General features: G+C 32.6%; 1 protein-coding gene across 7 annotated transcripts in view; it reads left to right on the top strand.

Annotated features, from left to right (window-relative positions):
* Positions 1–17,061, top strand: part of FAM172A (family with sequence similarity 172 member A) — a 423,647-nt gene that overhangs the window by 118,034 nt on the left and 288,552 nt on the right. For 6 of the 7 annotated variants that reach the window (XM_032335747.1, XM_032335751.1, XM_032335748.1 and 3 more), the window contains one exon: positions 3,761–3,952. The exons of the other annotated variant lie outside the window; for it this stretch is intronic. In XM_032335747.1, coding sequence (XP_032191638.1) covers positions 3,761–3,952 — 192 coding nt within the window. The remainder of the gene's footprint in view (positions 1–3,760; positions 3,953–17,061) is intronic. 7 annotated transcript variants of the gene reach the window in all.

The following is a 17,061-nucleotide window of genomic DNA, read 5'->3' on the forward strand; positions in this document are numbered from 1 at the left end:
CAAAGCTAGCAGTGAAGGTGGTTTTTTATTTTGCCTTGTTTTGTATCACAGTTGTTCTTTTTATTATAGGAATACCTCAAAGTGGTTTGTTTTGTTTTGTTTTGTTTTTCCTGATGAAGAGCTAAGTTTTAGTTTTATGGTTGAACTATTAATAAGGAAAGAAAGACTTCTTTCCTTTTCTTTCTTTTCCTTTTCCTTTCTTTCCTTTTTGCAAATAACAGCACCTGATGGAAACCTATGATTTGATGGTAAAGATCATTATCATGTATGTCTCGTGTTTACTCCCTACCTTACATATATTCTCATGTATAGATTATTCTCAACTCTGATATCTTACTTGTGTAGAACTTCAGATTACATAAATTAACTTAATAACTTGATTATAAATTTTCATTCATTTTATTCAGCCATATTTAAATGATCATCACAGTTAGTGGGGTTCATGGGTATCCTAAAGTGAATTGTTAACTGCTAAAAATTGTTCTCACTTATCAGTTGGTCTTTGAAGTTGATTGGTTAATAAAGTTAGATGGTGCACTAGGATGACTTTTATATGCATTCCTTAATGAAAGCTCAGTTTAATGAATTAGTGCTGTTTGGAGACAATGGCCTTGGAACAGCCATTTTCAAACTTAATTAAGCTAATGCCGAAAATTATGTTTTATTCATGTAGATATTTTAGTATTTAAACTTAGTACTAACTTTTTACCAAGTAAGTTATAGATAACAGCCTCAGAGTTCTGTGTTAAATTGAGATGAATATAAGCCAATGACCATCCTAAACACTGCCCTTACACCTTAATCATTAATAACTACATTTTTCATTTTCATTTTTTTTCCTTGAATATTCTGATGATCTCGTGTTTTCAAAGTCAGTTCTTCTATAAAACTTTTATTCATTTATTCATGGCTACCTTAATTTGCAGCCCTTAAATATTTTTGAACAGCATTTTAATACAAAAAACACATTTCATCTTCTGAAAATAAGCACTCTTCCAGTTTTAAAGGGATTACTGTGGAATTTAAGTGCCAACATTCCACTGCTTAAAAAATTGACTCAGTTCCCTGGTAACAGGGGACTTAGTCAGATAGAGAAAAGAAATAGTGAACAGCGCCTACTGCAAAGTCTACAGCTATAGGGTTTTTTTTCTTAATTAAGATAAACAGATGTCCATTTCCATAGCCATTCTAAGATCCATTAAGGCCTCAATGATTTTAAGAGGTAGTTTTATTTGTGCACATTTAGACGTACTCTTTGGTAAATGAATGACTGGAAACCTTTGTGGCCCCTTTTTTATTATACATTGACAGCTTTGTTTTTTAATTTTTCTTTTGTTGTTACCACTTTTGGTTTTTTTTTTTTTAGATTTTATTTATTTATTTGACAGAGAGATATCACAAGTAGACAGAGAGGCAGGCAGAGAGAGAGAGAGAGAGAGTATGAGGGAAGCAGGCTCCCTGCTGAGAAGAGAGCCCCATGAGGGGCTCGATCCCAGGACCCCAAGATCATGACCCTAGCTGAAGGCGGCGGCTTAACTCACTGACCACCCAGGCGCCCCTCACTTTTGGTTTTTTTTAAAGCCACTTTAACTGAGGATTCCTCTGTTTTCCCCATTAATCAACTACTTCTTTTCCTCTGAGTTCAGTCATACCTGCTGTTATCATCAAAATTTCCTTACTTCTGGACGTCACATGCAAGAGAAGCTAATGTGATTGTTTCATACTTCATACTTCTAACACTGCATACTAATTACCACTAAGATCAGTTATGCTGTGTTTTTTTTTTTAAAGATTTTATTTATTTATTTGACAGACCGAGATCGCAAGTAGGCAGAGAGGCAGGCAGAGAGAGGGCGAAAGCAGGCTTCCTGCTGAGTAGGGAGCCCGATGCGGGGCTCCATCCCAGGACCCTGGGATCATGACCTGAGCCGAAGGCAGAGGCTTTAACCCACTGAGCCACCCAGGTGCCCCAGATCGGTTATGCCGTTTTAATTTCTAGCATTGTGTAGCTCTTTTAAAATTCTTTATAGTTATATATTATTTTAATCTTCAATATGTGCTTTCTGAGCCAGGCAAGTATTGTAACAAGGTAAGAGGACACATTATTTAGTTAAATGCCTTTTATTTAAAGGAGGCCACTGGTGATGCTAGATAACATTCCTTATTATAAAAGTTTATTCATTGCTTTATTTACTGAGTGCCTACAATGTGCCAGCCTCTCTTTTAACCATTGGGAATGTTGTTGGATACAAACAGAAAAGTCCATGCCCTCCTGGTCTTGCATTCTGGTGGTGAGAGGCGATGGTTAATAAACAGTTACATAAACATATGTATAAAGTAGAACATACATTAGATTGTGTTACGTGCTGTGAAGGAAAATAAAACTTTCTAGAAAAAGAGTCTAGAAAATTCTTGAGGAGACATTTAAATTTAGGGGTAGACAAGGAAGTCTTCCCTGAGGAAGAGATTTTTTTTTAAGCCCTATGGCTATGCTCTTCTTGCTGAAATAACTGCCCTTTGTGGTATTTAAACAAATGACCACCAATCTGTTTGTTTTAGAATTAGAGAAATGTTAATTTTTTTCTCTTCCCAGGAATAGTGACAAGGAACATGTAGAATTCAGGACATTTTTTGGGGGGGGGGGTATCTCGAGTTTTTTTTCTATTTTTTTAGTTTCATAATTTCATGAATCTATACTCTTGAAGAAGTGAAGAGCTATTTCGTTACAAAGTATATGGACAGAACTTCTCTGTTTGAGTCTGTATGTTACCAGCCATCAAGACTTTAGCTTCTGGCTCTGACATGGCTGCACAGAAGCTTGCATTCCCAGTTACTGGCCACTGCTGATGTGGAATACCAAATGCAGGCCATCAGTCATGTAGACAGGTTAGGAAGTTATCTCTTTTTAAGTCTTTTGAGTCTTTCAAGTCTAAAACATAAAATCACCTGGTTTAAACCTAAACATTAAATACAATCAAAATATATAAAATATTCATTCCATAAATAAGTACTATATAAAAGTATAAAAATGCTCATCCTGTGAATATTTAGTACATAAAATAAAGTTAGAGGAATACTTAAGTAGTATTCCTTCATAAAATAATTGTTACGAGCCTGTGTTCACATCCTGAATGATGAACGTTCAAAGATCACTTACATAGAATAGGTGATTGAGTTTTTAAATAGTTTCCTCTCTACCTTTTAAAACCTTAGTAGTATTCTTTACTAATATATGATTTTCTAACAGGTGTATGCTCCTGTTGGGCTTTTCTGTTTTCTATTATAGATGTAATTTACTTCTGTTATAGAATTATAGACTCATTAGCTGTGTGATCTTTGGCAAGTTATTTAAACTCCCTAAGCCTCAATTTCTTCATGTATAAGTGACGATAATAATAATACCACTTTAATGAGATTGTGATTGAGGTAATGTTTTTAGGACATTTAGCATTGTATCTATACTATAAGGACTCAAAAAATCAGTTATTCTTATTTATATTATAATACTAAATATGCACCAATAATATAAGGAGATATATTTCCAGTATTCTTTTGCCATATTACTGTCATGTCTTTTTTGCTAATCCATTTCATATGTAGTTATTAATGTCTAATGAATATTTCAGTTTTTTAAAGCTTTTTTACTTCTGTAACTCTAGTAGACATTCTATAATTTGTAGTAACCATTAGTTGTTTTCTCATTTATGTCTGTGTCTGATCAGAAAACATGTATTTATTATTTAATTTTTTTTAATTACAGGTAGATGCCACTGAGAGTGAACCAAAGAGTTTTATCTTTATGAGTGAGGATGCTTTGACAAATCCACAGAAACTGATGGTTTTAATTCATGGTAGTGGTGTTGTCAGGGCAGGTCAGTGGGCTAGAAGGCTTATTATAAATGAAGATCTGGACAGTGGCACACAGATACCTTTTATTAAGAGAGCTATGGATGTAAGTGCAATTTCTTTTCTATTTTTTTTGGCATTTTATAGCTCTGTTTTATTATGCATTATAAATTATTTTATCCTGTCTCTTCAAAAGTACATTATAAACATAATTTTATCTTTAAATTGTTTTTTATTTGTAATTCAAGATTATTCATTATTTTACAGTTGGAATGAAAAACTAAATGGTATTTTATTTAGATAATGTCTTTAAAATGAACATTTTTTTTCTAAATTTGTTATTATTTGAAATATTCCTTAATTTATCATTTATCAATATTATTTAAAATACTTACAAAAATATCAAGATTGATTTTGTAAATCTTTGCATACCTCATTTAGTTAAGTTAGAAACTGAAGGAAATCTACTTGAAATTAATTTCTTATTCTTTAAAAGAAGAGTTTAAAAAAAAGAGTTGCAGTGACTCAGTGTTTGTCATTTCTTTAAAAACTCTAGAACTCAGAAATAAACTGCTTTAAGCATTAGACAAAGACCTGTAAAATGGTAAATTGAAATATTTACTGAGTTACTTTATTTTTACTTGAATTCTACCTTTCTAGAAACTGTTATTTTATGTATGCAAGGTTTTCTTTTCTAGAATAGTAAAATTGAGTTGTTTTTGACCTATAATTGTTACATCTTAATGTTTGGCTACTTTTTTTTTTAACTGTCTCATTCTTGCATTCTGCAGTGAACAGCCAAATTTTCCAAAGTATAGGTTTCTTTCGAATACGAATAGTTTTTTCAGAAAAAAGTGTTGTCTTGTAAAAGAGATTTCATATAAGAACTTAAAGTTATTTAGGGATGTATCTGTGCATGTGTGCTCTATAAGAGCTATATTGTTACATTTTTGTAATTATACTGGGAGAGGAATTGCTTGATACATTGATGATTTCAAAAGTTAAAGATAGGCTTCCTGCTCTTTTATCTCTGAAATTATAAAATCAAGGCCCAGCCCAGCTCTTAAGAGAATATTTTTGTTAATAGTTTTTGAGGCCCCTAAAGTGCTTCAAGTAGAATTTCTTAGGTTAATTGTGTATTTTTTTCAGTGTTCATGGATTTGTAAAGAACACAAGACATTTCTTTTGACTACAAATTTCAACAGAGCAATTTTAGTGGAATTTAAGTAAAATTTAATAGAATTTAAATAAAATAAATTGAAGTTTAGATTGAAGTCACTCACATAAAATATTGTATTATTTAAACATACGTATTTCTGGCTATGAATAGTGAAATGAACTTTCTCTCTGACACATTAGTTTGTGGTTATAAGAGATGCTGTCATTGATTAAGAACATTATATATGAAATGTGATTACAATTCAGTGTATATTTGAAAATACAATTTAGTAAAGAAAATCGTGTGTTCATACATATGAGGGCTTGGTGAAATACTGTATGTAATTATATTGTTCCTGCTACTAGATCAAGTAAGCCTTTCCTGTTCTAGGATATTTTATTATGTAAGATTTTTCAAGGTGAAAGAGTATGGTAAGTCATGCCAAACAACTATGAACAAACTATCTGTTGATATCCCAAACAGGAGGAAGAAAGTTTGTCAGTAACTTTAGACTAGTCAGGCATTTTGTTCTTTTAAGTAGAAGTGTAGTGTTTGGAAACTAACAGCATTTCATTGCTTTGACTCTTTTCTGCTTTTCTCAATAATGGCAACTCATGATTCCTTAAAAAAAAAAAAAAAAAAGTTCAGCTGATTTCCTAGTACTCTAGTATTTAGTGTATTTAGTATTTATGTGTTATGTACTTAAAAGTTTAATTGATATACCTTTTTCTCTTTATAAAAAAAACTGGTAAATTTCTACATGGTGAATATTTTTAAATGGCTATCTCTTTAATCTAGATAAAGTGATTTGTTACTTTGGCTTTGCCGTTTCATGGTGTTTCTTTGGTGGTTCTTCAGAGGCTACTGTGTGTTTATGTGTGATGGGAGGACACTGATTGTAAAGAGGTGGTATTCTAGGAAGCAGGCAGAGGAAGACTAATTGGGAGGACTAAAGCTATCTATCTCATCCTTACCTTTTAATCAGATTAGCTCTATTTTTATTTTGTGGACTTTGTTCAAAAATTGTATTTAATGAAATGTTTCCAAAATTTAGAAAAGACTGGGAGCATTACCCATTTTTTGTGATCTGTCAGTTTTTGATATCACAACTGAAGTAAATCTGTTATTTCTCAGGATAGACAATATGATCTCTACTCAGTTTTGTTAATAGTATGTCTGTTGTGGCAGCTGTCCCTTGAGCTCACCCACTCTCACTAATAAACATTCCTGCTTTCATAGCTCAAAAAAAAAAAAATCTGCTATATCTCTTACAGATTTTTAGGAAAAGATTTAAGGTCCTAATATTGGATTCATAGCATTATAAGGTTAAATTAAAACTTTTTCCCATCAGTGGAACCCTGCCTCTGAGGCGACTGTTCTGTAAAAAGTAGGTTTAAATCTATGGAACTACTTCGGTTGAAGCTGGGGTGAGAATTGAAGCAACTTCTACAATGACCCCTGAGATTTCTTCCCCAAACCCTAGGGCTCCATAGCTAACAGTCTGAGAATTAAAGATACTCCAGTCCTTGCATTTTAGATACTTTAGAACTTTATTATAAAAAATGTATTAAGATTTCATGTTGAAGAAATAGTACATATCAGATACATCCCCACAGTACTTCTGAGTGCCATAGCTCATATTTTTAGTGTTTAACAGTCTTCATTGCATAATACATTACTTGGAGTCGGAAACAGTGTATCATATAGCCAAGTACTGATTATTCAGTGTTTGTGCAGTTTGAGAGTTACTCATACGTGTTTTTTCTTTGATCTTTTCTCATGTGTATCTTTTTAGGCATTTCAGTTGGTCTCTGTAAAATGGGCAAGGAAAGAAAAGTCATTACACTACTTAAAGTCATTTAATTACTAATTGCCGATGTAGAACAAGGGTGCATAATTTAAGGAGTTGGTAAGTCTCTCAGGGTCGTGCAATATTTGTAGGATCCTGAGAGTGAGTACCTCCTTAAATTTTGCATCATAGGCAGCTTTCTGATCTCTCCCTGTCCAGGCTTTGAATGACTGAGTTGTACTGTCAAAAAGTTTTATGGAGAGTAGTTTGGGAGCCACTGGTCTATACAGTCAAATTTTCCATGCATCAGAATCACTTGGAGAGCTTTTTGAAACACAAATTGCCTCGTCCCAAAACCAGATTTTGATGCAGAAGGTCTGGTTGGAGCCTGAGAATTTACATTTCTAAGACTGTCCCAGGTGATGTTTTGCTCTTAATCTGGATACCACACTAGAACCTCTGGTGTAGGTAACATTCTTTGGATTGGTTAAGAGTTTATTTATACTTCTCGGGCTCTAGGTATAATGGATAAGTTATAACTTGATGGCAATTATATTTAGTATGACAGAAAGTAAGAAGTTCTAGGAATTTTTTTTTATTTTTATTTTTTTTAATTGACAGAGAAAGAGATCACAAGTAGGCAGAGAGGCAGGCAGAGAAAGGGGGGAAGTAGGCTCCCCGCTGAGCAGAGAGCCCAATGTGGGGCTCCATCCCAGGACCCAGAGACCATGACATGAGCTGAAGGCGGAGGCTTAACCCACTGAGCCACCCAGGTGCCCCTAAGAAATGTTTTATAATAAAATCAGTAGAGGAGTAAAGTTTAAGTTATGAAGACTACTTTCAAAATACTAATAAGTGGTTCATACTCAAAATGATAAAATTTATTGATTTTAATAATTTTGTAAGAAGTCTGATTACTTCACTAAGCCTACCCACATTTTTACTAAGTTCTCATAGCTGGATTATTTAGAAGAGTCTGATGTTTCCATAATTACTTACCTTGAGTAAAGCTTTCATATTGTTATATCTAAGTTTAAAGAAATTAATACTGTTTTTATCAATGTAATTGATATAGTTTGGGTTCTAAAACATGGTGGACTGAGCTAATTAATATGCATTTCTCCCTTCTGCATACACACGTGCAAGAATAGTGGATAAAACATAGCAACAACAAAAATATTAAGTATCTAGTTATGTTTAAAAGATAGAAAGGGAATCTTTAAATACCCAACTACAAGAAAAATACTTAAACCCATGGTGGTAAGTTCCTTGAGAATGTAGCAACCCAAAGGGGATAGCTAATGAGATACAAGCCCCTAGGTCTACATTACAGCTTTGAGCTTGAGAGGCAAGTGCTAATACCAAGACCCTTGGGTATAGCTAAGGCCTGGAAGTTTCTGCCCTTTTAGTTTTCAGGAGTAGAAAAATCAGTTCCTGGCCCAAAGGTGCAAAGAGGAAGTTTATTTGCTAGAGAGGCCAGGTGGAGTAAATTAACATCCTCCCTTGGGAAATAGAAGCCATAGATCACACTCCAAAGTTGGATTTGGATTTGCAGCCTGAATTTTGACAACCTCTGTCAGTGTGGGAATTTTAAACAATGTATATTAATGTAAAAATGGACTTTGGACAGATGAAACTTCTGGGGTACTAGATGGAAGCAAACACAAAATTCCTGGTACCAACACTTTCCTACCCAGGGTAAATCCCTAATGAAGGTGAATTTCTAGTCAGAAACTAAAAATTATATGAGGAAATAATTCGTCACAAGGAAAAGTCAGGTGAGGCAACTAACTATCAGACACAGTTGAAGAGAGAATTGGTAAATTAAAACCTAGAGTTGAAGAGTATTGTATACAGAATATAGCAGAGAATCTGAGGAAAAAAATTGATATTTTTTTAAATGATAGATAAAGAACATGACTTTTTATCATAAGAATTTCAAAAAAATTGATAGGGGAAAAAGTCAAGAATAGAATAAAATCTAATATTTTTGTAGATGTTTCAGAAAAACAATAGGAAAGAAGGGGAGAAGAAGTAATATATTAATTTCTGATAGTAAAGACAGATGTTGAAGTATGGCATAGCTTAAGCAAGACAAATGGAAAGAAATCTACACTTAAAATGTATTAAAATAAAACTGCAGAGCATCAGATGGTACATGCATATAATCTGAAAGTCAAGTAAAATCAAAAGTCATTTATCAAAATAGTGATTATCCTTTGCTAATCCTTCCTCACTTATTCTGTTCCCTAGACATAATCACTCAGTACTTTCTGGTATTACTTGTGTGCTCTCTATCTATATTTTTTAAATTTAATACTGTCTCTTGATCTATCAGTCACTTTCTGTTATGGTAGACAAGAATCTCTTTCCTATTATTGCAGTTTTTTGGATTAAATCAGAAATCAAGCTTTGCAATATTACTACTACTGTAAATTTTTTATGGCTGACTCAGGTACAACCTATGGTTACTTTTCGTTTTTGCTGAAGTTTGTTTTCTTGGAATTCTTTTTTTTTTTTTTCCTATTTTCTTCACAGTAATTGTTAATTCAGCTTTTGATTTATCTCTCAGTAGTGTTTTTAAAGGGTCAGACTTACCAAAGCATCTCATAATTTACTGTTTTTCTCTGGAGAACTCTCTTTTGGAACGCTGTGGACTTTCATTCCAGTCCTGACTGGTCACTTTCTAAGCCTGCCTATCTACCTCTTTTCCTGGGACTCCCCTTAGATGGTCTCCTTATGTTTGAACTCCTGTTTCCTGGATCTAATGAACCCAGCTTTTTGGATATATGCCCTCATCTTGTTGGAGCCATCAAAAAGTGAATACAAGATAAGTTTTTGAAACCTTTTATTTCTGAAAAAAGTGCCTTTATTTTACTTGCTTCCTTTATTTTGATAATTCAGTTAGGCATAGAATTCCAAGTTGAAAATCATTTTCATTCTGAAGTTTGAATGCTTTGTTTCATCGTCTTTTAGCTTCCAGTGTTTTAACTGGAAAGTCTGGTACCAATTCTGACCTTGAATACTTTTGTTCCCTCTGTGTAAGCTTCTTTTCCTTTTGCCTAATGTCAAGAAATTACTCATACTGCTTTTAAGGAATTTCCTGTGCCTTGGTGTTTTTATCTTTTTGTTTCTTTCATTGTGTTGGGCACTTGGTGATCCCCTCTGTCTGTACTGTAAACTCATGATTCTCAATTCTTAGAAGATTTTTTGTGTTGGTTTTTTTTTTCATTTTAATCTTCTCTTTTTCTAGAATTAGTATCTTGATTTTGGAATTGTGGATTGAGCCTGTAAATGCTTTGTCTAATTGCCTGTACTACTTTCTTATTTTCCATCTATTTTTTGCTCTAGTTTTGTTGTTAGGTTACCTACTTTATCTTTTAACCCTTCTGTAGAATTTTTAAAGTTCTTCTATCATAGTTTGATGGTTTGATAAAGTTCTATCATATTTTGGAATGGAATTGTCTTTTGAATCATTTTGCAGACTTTTGCATAGTACACCTGATTTGAGCTCTGTGTCTCTCTCCTCTCCTATGGTCTTTTGTCCTTCTAGGCCTTCTCTAGATAAGTTTCTCAAAAGGAAACATCTTTGATCTCTCATAGGGCTATCTGCATAATGTAAGATTATGACCTAGTTTTGGGGTTTTGGGTTTCCTTTTTTAAGGAATGGGATAATTGTACCTAATGTGAACTTAAAAGTAATGCCTCTGGATAACTGGCATCCCAGTTTCTGAGTTCTTCTGAAATTCTGTGGATGAGTTGGCTTTCTTGTAGTCATTATTTCCCTCTGGGCACTTGAGGGTTTTTTTTCCTCTATGGTACAAATCCAATTCTATCAGCTTACAGTCTTCCAAAAATGTATCAATGTCTGTGTCCTCTTTACTCTCCATTCTCATTTGTTTTGTCCTGATGGGTTAACACCACCCTTCTTTATGCAGTAATTTGAGTAATAAACTTTTTTTAACTAAAATTTTAGTGTGATTTGTGGAAGGAATGGAGATAATCAAAGTAATTCAGTATAGCATTTTAATTACATGGTTTTTTTTAATCTGGTTATTCCAGTGATATTGAGTCACTTTACAATACATAGCTTTTTTTAAACAACATTAAAGCAGTTTTCTGTATAACAAAATTATATGTAAATCTTAGAGGATGACATCCTTATGTAGCAGCATTCATCACACTAGAATATTTTAGGATTTTTTTTAAAAAACCATTGATTATGGGGCAACTAAATTAAAGAATACACAAACTGTTACTTGACTGATATAAATTACAGACTTGAAAAGTTGATTTAGAGCTTTCTAGTTTTTAAATTGTTTGCTTCCCTTTTAATAGCTATACTTACCTTTTCTGTTCTGATGATTCCTCTTTCCTTAATGCATTTGGGATTCCCCCCTTTTTTGACGGGCACATTTTGAAAAGCTGAATGATTATAGTATTAGGATTTTTTTTTTTTACAAATATGCATGGAACCATTATGGATGGTTGTCTAAAATAGGATGTGGTTTCTTCTTGTTTTTTCTCAGTAATACAAGTAATAAAATTTTGGTAACACCTTCCTAACTCCTACCTTCAATTCCTAGTCTTCCAGCTATGTATTTCAAGGTCTTACTGTTTGTGGATAAGTATTTACAAAGTTGGTGACATGGAAATTTTAAGAGGATTCTAGTGGGTGGTGTTGGCTAATAAATGGTAGTAAGAAGTATATATTAGGTTAGGGTATAGTTTTATTTTGGAATATATGGAGCAATGCCATCTAGCAGCTTTTGGGATATTATTTAGTGTTTATATAGTACGAGCAGAGTATGGTTTAGCAGGAGATGTATGTTTAAGGTCTCAGAAACCTCCAAAATATGGAAAATTTTTTGGACCTTTCAAGTATATCTTTGTTTAAGTGATTTATAAGCTCCATTGCTTTTTTTTTTTAATGTAATTCAAAGATTTGTGGATTTAAGAAATTCTCATTAAAATTAAAAGGTGTCATTTCTCAACATATAAGATTGGCAGATAAATTGGTAACAAGTTGTATGATAATAACAAGTTTTAATATTGTTGGAAATGTAATTTGAAGCAATCTTTTTAGTGGCAGTTTAGTTATATCGCCCCAAATTAAATGTGCTTATTAACCTTTGACCCTAAATTGCATTTGTAGTAATTTACACTAGAGCAGTACACAGTGTATACATACATACATGCTTGTATGTATGTATGTATACTCATCAAAGCGTTTTGTAATAACATAGAAACTTCTAATCACCTAAATATCCACCAGTAGGAGACTATTTGATTAAGTAACGGTCTATTCATATCATTAAAAATTATGTAGCTCTTAAGAAGAATGAGTGGTGTGTGTGTATGTATATTCATTCATATAAGATGATGTCTAAGAGTTATCAGATGAAAACACGAGAGTGAGATCATTTGTTCAAAAGTAGCTACACATATATGCACATACACCACCATACATACATGAGTATACATGGATGTTCCTGGAAATATATGCAAGAAACCGTGAATTTTTTCTTTTACTTTTATTTCTTCAATTTTTCTATTTAATTCTCTTTCTCTCTCTCTTTTGTTACTTTGAGCAGATGTTACTTCAGTAACTAAAAAGGTAATAATTTTAAAATTTTTAAAAATAATATTCATGAAATATACTGCATTGTGGTTATTCACTTAACTATTTCTAAAAGTACTTAAATTTTAGATTATAAAACTACAAGCAACTTATTTAAATAATGATTGTTTTTTTTCCCCCCCTCAAAGACTGGCTAAATTTAGACAACTAAAATTTACATTTCAAACTTAAAAAAAAAATACCTGCTAATCCTTTTTTTCCTATTTGAAATACAGACTACTAAATTATAGGTTGAAACCAAGAGCACTAATTCCAATTTTTAAAAGTAAACTTTGAAAAAACTATATATTAATCAAAGGAAATATAAGCTGTTACATTACAGGCTTCATAAAAGATTGTTCAGGAATTCCAGAAAAGGTTAAAAAAGCTTAGCACATTATTGAACTGACAAGGTATATGAGGCCACACTAGCCCCCATGCCAGTAAAAGAAAACAATGGAATGACAGCTCTAGTGTTTGGAGAGAGGTTGTTAACGACAGCTTATTCCTTTATGATTTCAACTTTTGACAGAAGACAAGTCTGCTTGTTGCATCATGGCAGATGTATCATTACCTTCTGGCCCTGTCATGACTGAATTGGGAAAAAAAAAAAAACATCCAGTTTTGAAAATGTAATTACCTTCTGGAATTTTGGTCACTATTCCTGAATTAGATGTGAAAAAGCCATCCTGTGATAGATAGCTCTTTGCTTCTGTATTGTTCTCTAGTACTGAAAACTAATTAACTAATTAAGCAGATACTGAAGCTTTTCCTGTAGTCGACGTAGAGAGTGATGTATAACAGCGTAGAGCATCTTATATTCACACACCAGCCCAAGAAAAATATTACAAGGACTCTTATCCTTAATAACTGTTTTCTACCTATATTTATACCTGATATCAAGTAACATAGAGCTTTTCCCTAAATGCAAGAGAAAAATACTGGGTTTTAAAAACAATTATGTATCACTTTTACATGAAAAAATATTGGCCAAAATTATAATTTGGTTATGACTTGATCTTTCTGTTTCTCAAGTACATGTACATTTGAATTCTGTTGTGTGGTTTTTTGTTTTTGTTTTATTTTGTTTTTCTCTCTCTTGGCTACCCTAAGAAGTGACTCTGGAGACAGAAAGAGAGGGTGTGGGTTTTGAAATTATGTCAAAGCCTCGGGGTTTGTATATGATCAGAATTTTAATGGAGGTTGAGGTAAGTTTAAATGCATAGAAGGCGAACGTAAAAAATTTGTTTAATTTCTGTCATGTTGTTCTTTTTTTGAGTCACTCTGATGTCTTTTTCAAGTCTGCTTTACTCTTGAGCTTTGTGTTAACTGTATCCACGATCTGTGTTTTTCCTTCTTTTTATTCTGTTAGAACTGCTGATCCCTTTTCTGTGGTTCTTCCTTTAATATCAGCTGAAGCAGTTTGAATTGCTGAATCAAAGCTGTTTGGGGAGTGAGAGAGTGTGTAAGATTGTAGCAGGGTGAGATTCTCTGGGTAGAAGGTAACACCTCCTGCAGTTATAATCAATGCTCTGGACACTTTCAAAGATAGGAGAAGCCATGACTTGCTCCGGGGTTAAACTTTTAAAAGAACTTCCCTAGAGAAAAATGTCATCAATAAAGTGAAATAATTAGTTGACAATTCTTGAGTAGCCTAGGTTTAACAAGGAAAGATTGAAGATAGGTCAGCTCTGCATTTTTCACTGTACTTTTGGTTTCTTTCAGGTTTCAGCTTTATACTTTTATTTCTCTTAAACATGATTTTAAAAACTTAACTTAATTCCATATATTAGTTAAGCCCTGAGTTACTTTAATTTGAGAAGAATTAAAATGAAAAGAATATCAGCCTATGGTAATAGGAAATAGTCTACACTTTCACTTGAAATAATTGAGATAGTAAATTATGAAAGTTAGGTTGTTTATGAAAGTGTAGTTTATACTGTTAAAGTCGCCAAGCTTTAGATTAAATGTATTATATTTACATAATTAGTAAAATGTGATTTTTAAAGAAAATAATGTTAATCAAGTGAATTTAAGGATAAATAATTTTTAATTTCCAGTGGAATTGTTCAGTAGCATTTCATGCATCTGATACTCTTTGGTGATGATTTTACTTAGCCATTTACATGATGTAAATAAAAGGTGTATTTTAAAATGTTAATTCCAAGATAATTTGTCTATTTCTATGTAGGATACTAGGAATTCTGACTAATGCCTAATTATGACTTAAAGATTTATTATGAAAAAGATACATCTATTAATTACTTATTTTTTATTTATAATATAACTTTTTAAAATTAAGATTGGATTTCAGCAGTAATTCTGGATAGTAATAGGCCAGTATTTTAATTCTTTTTTACATAGAATATAGAGTCTTGTTTTCCTGGACGTAAAACAAATCACCACTTAAAATTTATAGTAAAAAAAAAAAAAAAAAAAAAAAAAAATTTATAGTGATGTGTTTAAAGAATTAAGTGGAATACTTTGGCATACTTTGTATATTTAGAATCATGTACTTCTATATTTAAAATAAATAAACTTTTACCAGTTTACTCCAACTATGAATAACTGATTAGTTATCCCATACTGTCAAGTATTCATTCAGATATCAACAATCTTAGAATCTTAGAGTCTGTGTTGTTGTTTGTGCTTATAATCATTATTGTAAAGGAGATGGTACCTTGTTTATGAAACATCTGTACAAGGATGAATATGCCTCTTGAAGCTTGAAGGCTGTGGAAGAAGGCATCCAGTAGGATTAATTTTAAAAAGCACAAGTAGTAGGGTGTTAATAAAAAGTAATAAAAAAAAAACACAGGTTGGGGCGCCTGGGTGGCTGTCAGTTAAGCAGCTGCCTTTGGCTCAGGTCATGATCCCAGAGTCCTGGGATGGAGCCCCACGTGGGACTCCCTGCTCAGTAGGGAATCTGCTTCTCCCTCTGCCCCTTCTTCTGCTTATGTTCTCTCTTTCTCTTTCTCTTTCTCTCAAAGAAATAAATAAAATATTAAAAAAATAAAAATGAAGGATGCTGGGGGCGCCTGGGTGGTTCAGTTGGTTGAGCTGTCAGCTCTTGATTTTGGTTCAGGTGATCTTGGGGGTCCTGGGCTCTAGTTCCCCCGCCAAGTTCACAGTCACTCTCTCTAAAATAAATGGATGAATCCTTAAAAAAAAAAAGACAATATTTGAGAAAGGAGATGTATGTGTAAACATTTATGTTTTTCTTTTCTGGTGCAACTTGAACACAGGATGTTAAATAATAACTCACTTTAATAAGAATCGGTTTATTTCTTTATTAAAAATAGATATGTTTTGAAACATATCCGTGATTTACCATATACACAGACACACGTGTCTACCTACCTACAAGTATCTGTGTATGTTAAAATTCCAGATTGCTAACACAGTAGTATCTTTTTTAAATAAACTATTATTTGAAAGACTTGTCATTTCTGTTGGGAAATGAGTACTGGCTTACTTATTTATACCATGAGTTGTATATTTGAATAAAATTATGTTCTCTAATGAAAATTGGTCTTGAAAATATTTAAGAGAACATTTATCCAGACAAACACGTGCCAAGAATATCTCTAAACTTTTTAAGGAAAGTGTAATGTGCTTCTCAGTTTGTGTTTTCTGACAGTAAGAAAATAATCTTTCCATTGAGCTTTTCATGCACATTTACTTAGTATTGTAATGATTTGAAAGCATACTGCTCTTTTGAACAGTTTGTGTTGTTTGTGATCAAAAACTTAAGGAAGTTAAACACTTCTATCAGAACAAAATTAAACTCTGGGTAATTGTCTTTTTTCCCAGAAATTAACAAATTATAACATCAAAACTTGTATGGAAAGGTATGTAATAGGTCATCTGCTGCTGTAGGCATTTTATCTTCCTCCAGGATTCAATTGTTTTGGTTTCTTTCACTTTCTGCCTGTGGCACTGTATGATAAAATTCAGACATCCTCTTCCCCTCCAAGGAATCTCAGGGGTGGAGGATAACTTATACAAAATTAATAAATGGTATAGCCTTTTCATTGTTGCCCATCCAAGGCAATTTGCAGTGTTCACTTTAGAGAAAAAAAAAATTGGGTTGTGTAGGAAGCACTTAAAACAATAAATTAACAAGTTTAAAGCCCTGAGTCCATTGTAGAAGATATGTATTTCGAGTTTTAAAATACTGACCTAGTAATTTCTTAAGACTCCTCCTTTTATTTTTTTGGTCTAATAAAATGATAAAATCTAACCTTGAAAATGAAAAACAAGTGTAGTGCTTGTATTTTATGGTAACTAAACTAAATGGATTAGTTCATTTAGCCAGAGGAGTTTAAGCTTGTCTAACTTAGAGCTTGTCTATTAGAATTCTTATTTTTACACTTCAGGTATGTCATTTTATTAAGCATTTTGTTGTGGCATACTAGAGGAACAGTTTTACAGGAGAGAGTAAAATTGGCATAAGTGGTGCTGATGTCTTACAATGTGTGCTTCAGGGTGCTCTAATCTGTATAGATACCATAGGTAGTGGGATTTAAGATTGCTTTCTCCAAGAAATTATATAAATAATAAATAGTATTATGTATAGTCTTATTTCTTTTTTTTTTCTTTTTAATCCCTGGAGAACTTTTTTGTTAGCTCTAATATTGTTACGTG

Source organism: Mustela erminea, chromosome 3 (genome assembly GCF_009829155.1).
Source record: "Mustela erminea isolate mMusErm1 chromosome 3, mMusErm1.Pri, whole genome shotgun sequence".
Lineage (NCBI taxonomy): Eukaryota > Metazoa > Chordata > Mammalia > Carnivora > Mustelidae > Mustela > Mustela erminea.